Source organism: Canis lupus, chromosome 4, assembly GCF_003254725.2.
Source record: "Canis lupus dingo isolate Sandy chromosome 4, ASM325472v2, whole genome shotgun sequence".
NCBI classification, from domain to species: domain Eukaryota; kingdom Metazoa; phylum Chordata; class Mammalia; order Carnivora; family Canidae; genus Canis; species Canis lupus.
Window position 1 is genome coordinate 49,628,388 of NC_064246.1, and position 12,803 is coordinate 49,641,190.

Here is a 12,803-nt window from a genome sequence, read left to right on the forward strand (position 1 = left end):
GCATAAAGATCCCATGGGTATTTAAACAAATTGATATTTGTATATATTAAATACTTTCTTTTGATCTCCTTTCTTCTATACCCTTGCTGTTTTATAGAAAGAGGTTTTCATTATAGACAGGCTTACAATTGAATCTTTGGGAAATAGATTATTCAAGGGGGACTGTGATTATATTAGAAGATGAAATGTCATCATTCAAAAATGGATGCTGTGATTCTTGCCTAGAAATGGATATGATGGCTGTTTGGATTTTGTGTATCTCCTTTTTGGACAAATGCTGAGAGCATTTTATTTGTATGAAGGATAATTGCATCTTATTGCTGTGAGACAGTATACATATACACAGAAATGAATGTATGATATCCACTAACTGACATGGTGAAGTATATCAGTTATTAATCATTTATCTGTCACCTCCAAATCCAACTTTCCATACCCTATTTTATGATGCTGGGGCTGGGACCCTTTAATGTTCATTTCTTCTCTGCCACTGTCAGGTTATTCTAGTATAAAGCACTGAAGGAAGAGTAGAGAGCAGAGGGAAAGGAAAAGGAACATTCTCCTTTTTATTAATTTGCTTTGCCCTTTAATGTTACCCTTCACCTTTGTGAAAACAGTTGATTCCAGTCTCCAGTGTTTTGCACTCCCAGAACCAGCCGCATTGTGCTTTCTCAAGGTGTCCATTTCAGTCAAGCAGCACCTCTTCCTTTCGAGTCTGATCCCAAATGTGCAAGTGTTCTCTTGCACACAGCTGAGATCCTAGCAGCATGTGGACAGACCACAGAAGTCTGAGACCCAGCCCAGAGGTGCCCCTCCTCTGATTATCTGTGATTCCACCATCAGCTATGTGGAACCCTGACTTTGGAGGTCTGATTCCCAGTTCTGGGGCTTCCTTCTCTGAGCTGCTTAGCTACTCTCACCATCCAGGTGATAGCATCTTTTCAAATGACTGAGTCCAGCTCTGTAAGTACTCTTACCCAACTTTCTAGGCTCGGCAAAAGAGCCTACCAGTTCTGTTTTGGTGTCTGCTCCTATAGTTACTATCTCTGCATTGCTCATTTATCAGCTCCTTCTATATTAAATTCACTTTATTAAAATACATAAAATCTAGTTTCTGTTTTACACAGTCCAAATTTGTGTTGGCTGGGATAAGTCATGTCACCATTCAGATTCAAATCTTTACCTGTTTAATTGGTGGATGGTTATAGAAGGGATAGTATAAATAATACTAAGATGGTGTTTCCCAATTTTTTTCTGGTGAATACTAATCCCAAAATTTCCTCCAAGCAAAATAATACTTATGGTCATGGGGATTTGGGAAATGTTAAATACTATAGCAAACAGTGAGAGAATCATGGTGCACATAAGCATAATAAATGCTCTGAGCAGTCCAGCAGAAAATATTTATTTTACTCTGATTCAACATCTCTTCCCAAATTATTTGACTAGGAAAACTATTTTGTTTACAGTTAATCTCTATTACCACTCCATGACATACATTGAAAAATAGTATTCTCTAGAATCCTTAGCAATTCAGAAATGTTATAATTTTATTATTTTTTTCAAGATTCTTTTATCAAGGAGAAATCTAATACCAATAAATTGGTTTTACTTATCTATTTCAGCTCTAAGCATAAATATTGACTGAAAGTAATGTTCTTTGCAGTGAAATGTAGAATGAATGTTGAAAGGGGGGCAGGAAGGATATCAGAACACCATGAAAATTATTACAGGAAACAAAAGACAAGATGAGAGAATTCTGAAGGGGATTAAAACGAGTTGCATTGGGTTCTATGAGGATGTATATGGTTATGATTAAGTGAACAAGCTATAGATTCACACTGCGTGGGTGTGACTCTCAGCTATACTACCTGAGTGCCATTTGCTTTTGGAAAAAATGAGTTATCCTCTCTGTACCCTGGTTTCTCATCTTTAAATGGAAGATGATAATAGTATATACTTTACCGGTTTGTGAGGAAGATTAAATGTAATATAGCATACAAGATGGTAACACTTGCCTAGTGTTTAATGTACTCCCTAAAACAGAAGCAGGCCCAGTATAGTTAGACTAACTTAATTTACATAGAAAAGAGTAGTAAAGAAACAAGCATAAATTGTTTAAAAGAAGAGGACCTCTAAAGGGCATCTGATCAATCCCTTTCATCCTATAGCTGAGAATACAAGGAATTCTCCCAAAGACTAAGAGATTTGGTCAGGTAGCTAATAGAGACATTGGATGGAGCTCTCATTCACCTCACCCTTAACAGGGAGCTATTTTAGTTACCCTCTAATTTGTTGGGCTGTAGAATTTTCGCATTTTTTCTGGATTAAGTCAAGAGTAGTGATCTCAAAATATTTCTTTCTGAGTTCATTGCTCAGGGTAATCTCAGTGATGTTTAAGGCCCAACAACAACTAACGAAGGTTTATCAATTTGGACAAATCATCCTGCATGCTTTTTCCTACCTTAGTTCCTGTTTCCCTAAGACTATTATTCTCTGTGGGAGAAACATGGCTAGAGTCAGCATCAGGAAGAGCTGGGATAGCAGAAAGAGAGACAAGTAGTCTCATTCATGTTTTTTTTTTCTGCTTTATTCAGGTATAATTGACAAATAAAATTGCAAGGTATTTAGAATGTACAATGTGATGATTTGATATATGAATACATTAGGAAATGATCCCCTCCATTGAGTTAGTCAATTAACATATCCATTAACTTACATATTTACCTTTTAGGTGTTTTTTTTTTTCCCCCTGAGAACATTTAAGTTCTCTCTTATTGACTTTTTTTTTTTAAGATTTTATTTATTTATTCATGAGAGACACACACAGAGAGAGGCAGAAGCATAGACAGAGGGAGAAGCAGACTTCTCTCAGGGAGCCCGATGTGGGACTCCATCCTGGGACCAGGAGCACGCCCTGAGCCAAAGGCAGATGCTCAACTGCTGAGCCACGCAGGTGTCCCTGTTACTGACTGTCAATCATACAATAGAGAGTTATACTATAGTTACCATGTTATATATTACTTAGACTGTATTCATCTTATAACTGAAAGTGTATTGAGTGAGCAGGAAGGAGACGAAAGATTGACTCTGAATACAAACATGACTCTATTTTTTTAAAGATTTTATTTATTTATTCATGAGAGACACACAGAGAGATAGGCAGAGATATAGGCAGAGGCAGAGGCAGGCTCCCTGCAGGGAGACTGATGTGGGACTCGATCCCAGGACCCGGGATCATGACCTGAGCCGAAGGCAGATGCTCAACTGCTGAGCCACCCAGGTGCTTTGTTTAGAGCCAGATGACTGATCCTGCCTGTGCCGCACCTTCTACTTCTTAGAATCACCAGGGACACTAACACTGGGTAGAGGTAGTCTCTTCATTTCTTCATACTTAAGGAAAGTCTTCTCTCTAGCTTTATCTAACAGATACGGAGAACCATGTTTATTATTGTTTTATTTAGTGGTATACTCAAGTGAAAAATATGAGATATAGCCACAGTCATAACAAGGCTCCATTATAGTCTTATTTTTTTCTACAATTTCATGGAATTATGATGAGCATATTATTTTGAAAGGAGAGCCTAATGAGATAAAACAGCACTGTATTGCAGTCCAACTAAAGCTATGTACATATGCATACTTTATTATTTATTTTTATTGAGGTAAAACAGCACAGCAAGGTTAAAAACAAATGGCTAAGCTCAATACAGGCTGTACAAAGATGCTGAAAACAATATTACTGGCATAAAGGTCTCCAACATGCTGGTATTAACCTATTGATAAATATTTAGACTATTTATATTTTGCTCTCTTTGACAACTAAGCCAAAATAAATGTATTTTAAGGCCACCTTTGGATGTGTCAGCATGTCTTAGTTTATCTTCTTTGTGGTAAAGGCTATTCACAGTGACAATTAAAATATTGAACACTGAAGGACAAAGATTGGCAAATTCATCTTGAGTACATCTTATTCTCTTAAAATTTTTTCTCTAACATACAAAAAAGTCATATTTTCCAACAACTTTCAACTTCTAGTTCTGAGGAGTAACATTATTGCTTTTTGGCCCATACATGCTTACTCAAAGCTATGTGTTACAGATTTTCAATGTTTCAGAAAAGCATCTATACAAGTCTTAATACTACAAAATAAGAACTTACAGAATACAAGTTGTCTTGGCTGCAAGCTATTCAACACTGCTGCTCACTTCCATTGTGTCTTTGGAAAGGTAAACTACCCAGTATACAAGGTTAAATCCTGCAAATGCAACTGGGAAGAGAATCCGAGAATACTGGTCTATTTTACTGGTGCCTCCAAAGGCTGGAGAGAGTGGTGGGGGTGTGACAGGTGTTGATTGCAAGATGGGAGCTCTTGTGAGGACTTTGCTGGCCTCAGGGGATGGAACTATTGGCAAAGTCAGAGAGGTGATTCTTTTCTTCAGATGATACTTGGAATCAGGATGCTGTAAGGAAACGACATAAATATTCAGCTTAAATCAAAGACTAGAGATCCCTTAGTCACTTTTTCACCATTGACAGATGTTATTATATTATAATATCACATATTATTATATATTTAAGATAAAATATTAGCAAATGCTTGTTTAAATATTGACAAAATTTTTTTCAAGATTTTATTTATTTGACAGAGAGAGAGAGAGAGTGAGAACACAAGCAGGTGGAGCAGCAGGCAGAAGCAGGCTTCCTGCTGAGAAGAGAGCCTGATGGGGAGCTCAATTCCAGGACCCTGAGATTGTGACCTGAGCCAAAGGCAGACGCTTAACCAACTGAGCCACCCAGGCACCCCAATATTAGCAAATTCTTAATAGTATTTGATGGTGCTACTCTTCCAAGAAAGTGGTAAAACAAATTTAAAAAAATGATTTGCTTCATCCAACATCCTATAATTTAATACATCAGCAATTGATGCCAAGCATATTCCACATTCTAGAAACTGTAATGACCATTAGGCTATTAGGAAGAACTACACTGGTCAATTTCAATGCTTATTTCATCATCCCCACGTTTTCCTGGTGGTGCATAAGCCTATAGAACAATGAATGTAGGCAACAAAGGCAATTTCAATTTTGAATATATGGACAATTAGTTAATATAAGAAAATCTAGCAGTTCAGTTAGTTGATATCATCCTTTTCACCTCTATCCTCATCTTCACATGTTCATAAATTTGAACCAGCTGAGAAAACAGCAACAAAAAATATTAAAGTGCTTGTGTATGTGAAAAGGCAGAGACAAAGTATCAGTACCCATAAACTGAGTGGAATGACTATTCATCCCTTGATATATACTGCTTTTTAAGCTCATAAGTTCTATGTTGAGAGCTTTCTGCTTCCCATTCAGAACTTCTCCACTGGTCCTCCATCTTAAATCACCAAAAAATGATTTCATTTACTGACTTCAGAATTGTTATACATTCTTTTTTTATCATTAGAAATCATAAGACAACCATTTTTAGTCCTGAAAGGAATATTTAGCACATTAATTGTCAGTTGAGAAGGCTAAGTCCAGAGGGTGGAGCTGGAAAGGCCTCGCTCCTAGTCACACAATTAGTAATAAACTACACTGGTCAATTTCAATGTTTATTGCATCATCCACACGTTTTCTTGTCTTTAAAGTACTGGGTCTAGTTCAGAAACTCTAATTCTGTTTGCTTTAGACTCCTTTCATACCATTGGAGGCCAGGGGACCTTCCTCTGATTTATATATTTTCTTATGTATATCCTGCAATAGTCACTCTCCTTGTGGCCAGGTTGTCCTTGCTGGTTTCTGCCTTCAAACACTTGCTGTACATGATCTCTGCTCTTGTAACACTGCCTTGTTTTCTCCCTGGCAGCAAAATCACCACTTTGATGCCTGGCAGGGTATGTTACTCATGTGAGCAGACTCCCGTGGTTTTAGCCAGCAACCCTACAGCAACAGGATGAGGCAGTCGCCTCCCCTGTGCGGGTTGAACCACAGGACCAGAATGACCTGCCGATGTGGTGACATTTGGAGTGCAAGAAATAATGAATCCAAGAACCTCTTCTCTCTATAGTCCTCTTCTGAATTTTGCCGTGTGATTTGTCATAGAATTTACTGAGTACCTAAATAATAATAGTCATCATTGAGAGTTAAAGCCCAGTGTGCTTTTAGAGGCCATGGGAAAATCTCTTCACCAAAAGCAAAAATGAATCTCTGTAGTCATGTCAGATTTCTCATGACCATGGTGAATTTCAAGGAAAGAATATCTTTATTTGTTATGTATTCACCCAGTATTGTGCTAAGGACTCTTTACAGAATTAAATAAATCATAGGTTTTGACGTTAGAATATAATAACTTAAATAGTAGAGGACTTTGTCTGCAAATCTTAGACAGGAAATAAATAACACCTTCCATTAAAATCATGTGACAGCTGAGGACTACTGTGCCCATGGTCACCAGCCAGTATGTGGATAGGACCAGAACAGTGGTATTTTGGTCTCAGTGCAAATAGAGAATAAACATAGCACCTTCTTTTCAGAGTTTCTATCATATATCTCAGACTCTAATTTGAATTTTTAGCCATTTACTATGTTATTGAAATATTCTCCCACTGAAAGAGCAAAATATGTTACTATTTCATTTTCTAGAAAGTGTTATCCTCCTCCCAGATACATGGAACACTGAAATACTTTAGTAAAATTTCTAAGGATCATGATGGAGGAAAATGAGAGCAAGCCTTTAGAGCAGATTCTCTTTCTAAACTCATCTTGATTTTTAATAGCACACATTGCCCGTGTTTATTTCCCTTTTTAAGAAAAAAGAGGGAAGACATGAAAAAGGTCGTTGAGGCAAAAAATGATTATAAAACATAATTTACCATGAAAATGTAAAGCATTGTTTTATCTCCCCCTCTTTAAAGCTATGGGAGAAAATAGTTATTTGTCAATCTTTTGGCATTGTCACAATGTCACACATAAAGTAAGAATTACCAAATGACATTCAAAACACATGAAAAATTTAATGGCATTAGCCAGGAAGATCCCCTACAACAGGATTCCCCATTTCCTCATCTACTTCCCCAAACAATCTTTATGGAGGGTTAAGAGTTAGGAAGACAATAAAGTGAAAAAGCCTTAGATTGCAATTCCATATATACTAATTTTCTGCTATATGAAGTTCCCTTCTTTAAAGCTAGGGACAATTACTACTTTCTCTGTAAGTTTTCCTTTTCCTTAAAAATTTGAGAAAGCAAATGTAATGTATATATTTACAGATAAGATAGATGGATAGATATTAGATATACAAAATATGTATCATAGATATATTAGAGAATACTTTTCTGCCTACTTAGCTGTTATAATTTACTTAGCTGTTAATCATACTCTTCCTTGTAAATATGATTTCAGTTGTGCCTTATATCCTTTCCTGACATAAAATCTCCTTATTGGTAGAGGGCGTATTATTTCCAATTATAAGTGCTTCACGATACCTCACCAGTGCACAGAACGTAATATGTGCTTGATAAGCATATGCTGAATCAGCAAACGAATGAAAATCTAAACATTTCCAGGATTTCTTAGAGTGATCAGGCAAGGAAAAGAAAACAAAAAGTTTTATGATTATTTTACATTATATTTTAGTGTATCATTTCATATTACAAGTACCAAATCTAAATGCTTATAATTGACAAGTACTACACAGCCCTTAGCATGCATTATTTTGCCTATTCCTGGAAAAAAACTATAATGTAATTATTATTTTCATTTTAGAGATGAGCAAATGAAGGCTGAAGTGGGAAACTCACACAAGGTAATCACTGCCTGAAGTGATTAATCACTCTCAGATGCTTAAGATCACATTCTTAATAATTTTTATGATTTCTTCCCATCAGCTCTAAGGTTCAGGGCATGGTTTCTCAAAAACAAAACCATTGATACTTTGGGTAAGATATTTCTATGTTGTGAAAGATTATCCTGCACATCATGGGATATTGAGAAGTATCACTGGGTTCTTCTACCCACAAGATGTCTGTAGCATCTCCCTCCTCAACATTATGACAACCAGATATATCTCCAGACATTGCCAAATATTCTCTGGGGAAAAAAGTCACCTGTTACTGAGTATCACTGGCTTGTTGGAGTTACAGCTATCTCACTGTCCAGCAGTGCTTGGGGGTATTTCTAGCAGGCAGGAAATATGATATGCTCAAGGAAATGCAAGAGGCCGGGCTAACCCACATGCTAGATAATCAGCTCCTGCATAACTGGGAATTGGCAGTACAGGAAACTGGACTCCAATTTAGAAGAATCACATTGAATTTCTGAAGTGAAAAGAAAGCCAATTTTACAAGCCATTCAAGATACAGGTTTGCTTCAGACCCCGCCTGTTCTATTGTAAGCCCAGCAGCTTCAGCTGATGGTAAAATAGGTTTTTGTCAGAGTCCAGATGAGGGCTCAGCTTGGGGCTGTCACTGTTTTGAGTGGAACACCTGTGGTTTTGAATTTTTCCAGGGCTTCCCTGCTGCTGAATGCCATCCTGCTTTGGGTATTTATAGAGCACTGCTTTGTTTTAAGTAATGCCATATTGCAAAGGTACTTTGAGTCAAACTGGACTTTATGACAATCAATTATTTGATGTAAAGATAAGACATTTGGGAAGTACTTAAAGCAATTTTGATACAGCATTCAGTGAATCTAATATGTTAAAGAGGAAGGGGCAATGGGTTATCTCTCAAAAGAGATATTCTAGCCATGGCTGCATTATCCAAGGGACAAACAAAACATCTGCTTTTTGGACCAGCAGACGGGAGCATCAAATATAAGAGAAATTTGAAAACATTTAGTACTTAATTTTTTTTAGAAAACTATTATGTGAATTATTATGGAGAAAATAAGAATTTCAAATCAAATTTTCTTGCATCTAAGTAATAGCTTGTAGAATTGGGACAGAGATGATTCCAGAATTTCTACAAAGAAGCAGCTTATTGGCAGCAATCTGGTGGGTCAGTGGTGTAAGGTACATGTCTGGAAATCATACTGGAATGTTTGGAGGGTAAAGAAGGGAATATTGGATGGGGATTTGATAGAAGGTATAGAGAAAGAACTAACTACCTACACCCCTCATCTAATCCACCCTGACCTCTCTATAACTTACGCAATAGCACAACCATGGTGAAGGGACCCAGAGTCTCTGATGGGCTTAGTTTAACCCTTAGTTCTACAGAGTAATGATAATATTCAAAGAAATCCAGGAAATATTTGGAACATGGGAAGTAAATCCTTTAGTATTCTGTGCTTCATATCTCTCTACAAGGTGGAAGGCAATATGATAATGACCCAGCAGATTATCCCAATCTTGAAAGGGAATAAAGAAAGAATATAATATGTCTTATTTCCCCTCTCTATTCTCAAGTTGCTAGCAACTGGCTTGGTGTTTCTAGAACAGGGCCAGGCTCATCCTTCTGTTCTCAGCTGAGGCAACGCTTCCTCCAGAATGATAATCCCTCCAGACTGTGTTAGGTACTCTTGCATGGCTCTTCTTTAGCCACTATACATCTCTAACCAGAGTCTTTATCACAGTGAATTGTCATGGTTCAATGGTTTGTCTTTCTTCCTGTTCAGCAAAAAGCTTGTGAGGGAAGAAGCGATACTGATGTCACTCACTAACATATTCCCAGCATTCTACAAGGGATATGGAACATTTAACAAGCACTTACGGTATGAGTAATTCAGTGAATATGTAGGTACTCAATAAATGGGTGCCAGATTGAAAAAAAAAAAAAAGAACAAATAATGTAATCAGCATAAATATAATTATTGTCTTGACTAATGAAATTTTGGCCAATTTTGTTTGTAGATAATTTGCCAAGAACATCATACCTCCTATGAAAAAGAAAAGCCACATTGAATGTATCAATAGGTGGGGAAATTCATTCTTAGCGACATAGTAATGAGGGCTTAGACCTTTAAAATAACAAGGAAACTATTAGGCAGCCCCGGTGGTGCAGCGGTTTAGCGCCGCCTGCGGCCCCGGGGTATGATCCTGGAGACCCAGGATTGAGTCCCACATCGGGTTCCCTGCATGGATCCTGCTTCTCCCTCTGCCTGTGTCTCTGCCTCTGTGTGTGTGTGTGTCTCTATGAATAAATAAATAAAAATCTTTAAAAAAAAAAAAGATGTTGAGAAATTTAAAAATAAAATAACAAGGAAACTATCAAACATCCAAAAAGTGATGTAGGTCCAAACTTGATCTAACATGCAGAATAAGCATACCCTAGACACATAATAATTTATGAAACATGAGGATAAGAGTAACTCTCTAATCTCAATACTGCATACCAGATAAAAAGCAATAAGGAAAGGTACTATATAAGCAGGAAAGAAGCTGTATAGATAATTTCTTCTCAAAATCTAAAAAACAAAAAACAAAAAACAAACAAACAAACCAAAACCCAAATCCTAGTATCTAGTTCTAAATGCCTTAAAACCAGAAAATTATTAGTCTACCAAGCATTTCTGAGGATTTAGTTTTAGATGTCTCTTTGGGTTTGAGTGCTAGATTTAAAACTCCTGAACTTCTTTGCCGTTATTATATCAAATTTCAAGGTCAAAAAGTGATAAACTCTTTCCCATGTTCATTCTAAATAGTTTCTTATGAAAAGCAATGAGGACATTAAAATATAACTTAGAATCACATAAAACATCTAAGCACTTAATTTTATTTCAACCTAACCACACTGGTTTCCTTTTTCAATGTCCAACTTACTCAAATGACGTTATTTTGATTACAACTGAATAGGCGTTTTTAAATGTCATGGTATTTGAAAGAAAAAAATGGCCTAGCAATCATAATATACCATTGCGTTGTATAAATTGCAAATGTGTAATTTATGTTTGTTCCTCTACATTATATAAGGCAAATTGCCAAGGTTTGACATGAATAAATAAAATGTAAATGTTCCATGTAATCATCTATATTTATTTTTGATACCTACAAGGCTTGTATTGTTAGGTTTGCTTATTTTGGTTTTTATTTTTATTTTTATGCTTTGACCTAGCCTTTCAAAAACAAAATCCTGCTTTTCATTGCCTTAAAATGTTTTAAGTGAAGCCAGGTTTAGAAATAAAACTTTTCATAAGAAAAAGTCAGCTCACAAGAAAAAAGTACTTAGAGATGATTTAAATGCATATTTTTATCCAGCTTCCCAAAGGACCTGCTCATTATATGTTACTATTTTAGAATTGTAGAAGATAGCTTATATGAAGACCTGAGATCTTAAATTCCATCTTATTAATAAATTATACCTTTAAAATAATAGACAAAGGAAATGCTAACTCTATGCTTTCTCCGAGGATTTGAAATCAGATTCCTTTCAGTAATACATATTTCAAAAGAACTGAAGTTGAAGTAAGGAAGTTGGTCTTTCCTTTTAATCTCAACATCAGATCAATGAACATATTCAAAATCATTTGAGTTATTTTTTATCTTATTTTTCATGAATTTCTCTTTTCATTTTTACTGCATTTCTGAAAGGAAAGTGTTAAACTGAATTATGATAAATATGAATTATTCTTTATTTATAGATGCATGGTAAGATAATATGTGATCATTGGGCAATATGTTGATCATGTACCTATTAAATACAGATAGCTTATAGCATAATCACTTGTTACTACAAACATAAACTAATTCTTAAAATATTTTTAAAAAATTATTTTCAAGTGTTTTAGACTGAGTCTTAAGGCTAGCATACTTTTACTATAAAATGTATATTTTTGTGGCCTTTCAAAACATATATATAAATACAATAGATCAAAAAAAATTGGTCAAGGGAAGAATTTTAGGAACGACCTCATATTCTGAAAATGTTTTATCTTGTGGTGTGCACTCTTTTATACATCAGCCTTTGTGGAATTGTTGGAGATGGGATAGGATAGCCTCTGCCTCTGTAAATCTGTGTATATCGTGACATCTGGAATTGAACCCTAGTTTTTCTAGCAACTAGTAACTAACATTTTACCTCTCTATTTTTGATTCATAAGCAGAGGTAATTGGTCTGGATCACTGGATAGCAAACTTGGTTTCTTTTGTTGTTGTTGTTTTTAATGAGAACTAATTTAAGAAAAAAAAAACTTTATGCACTATGGGAACAGCCTTATCTTATTCCTTGGAGAAAATATAGATACTCAAACAAATTTCTTAGTATATCAAAAGAGAAGTTTCAACAAGAAGCTATCATCTTTTTAACCAATAAATGCCTGGGTATTTGAGAGTAAAACACACATAGCTTTGCAATTTTTATCATTAAAGTTAAACTAGGATTAGCTGAACTTCATGTGGTTCTGTGATTTGGAAAAGGTCACAAGAATTGATTATAAAGACATTTTTAATTCAAAGTGTCGGGAGTACTCAATTTTACAAAACAAGATTTTCTTCTTTTCAAGAACTACTATTTGAAATTTGCATTGACATAAAAATGTATATTTGTCAATCATTCCTATAATCCATTAAAAAATGTCTGCAGCTGAACTATGAAAATTTACTGTTGTGAAAATTTACTCATATGTGAAATTGAAATTTGGGGGCATATTTATGACCCTTGAATTATTAAAGCCATCATTTGTTTGTTTTTCAAAAAATCCTTTGAAAACTAGAGCTTAGCCACAGCAAATCTAAATTGAATTTTATAGGTATTCATCACTTATTATAAGTCTTTGAATAAAAACACTTTAGGATACATGTGTTTAATATACAAATGTGAACATGAGAATGTTTTCATTTCAGTCAAAAACCTGGCTTATGACTCAGCATTCATAGAACCT

At 35.5% G+C, this 12,803-nt stretch overlaps 1 protein-coding gene and 1 long non-coding RNA gene across 4 annotated transcripts in view; one reads left to right on the top strand and one right to left on the bottom strand.

The window, feature by feature from the left end:
- The window catches only part of LOC125754978 (uncharacterized), a 32,169-nt gene that overhangs the window by 14,008 nt on the left and 5,358 nt on the right, over positions 1 to 12,803 (top strand). The window lies entirely within an intron of this gene.
- GABRA6 (gamma-aminobutyric acid type A receptor subunit alpha6) overlaps positions 3,108 to 12,803 on the bottom strand; it is a 33,274-nt gene continuing 23,578 nt past the window's right edge. For 2 of the 3 annotated variants that reach the window (XM_049109171.1, XM_025435099.3), the window contains one exon: positions 3,108 to 4,463. In XM_049109171.1, coding sequence (XP_048965128.1) covers positions 4,188 to 4,463 — 276 coding nt within the window. In that variant the 3' untranslated portion in view covers positions 3,108 to 4,187. The remainder of the gene's footprint in view (positions 4,464 to 12,803) is intronic. The other variant, XM_025435100.3, reaches the window with a different exon arrangement.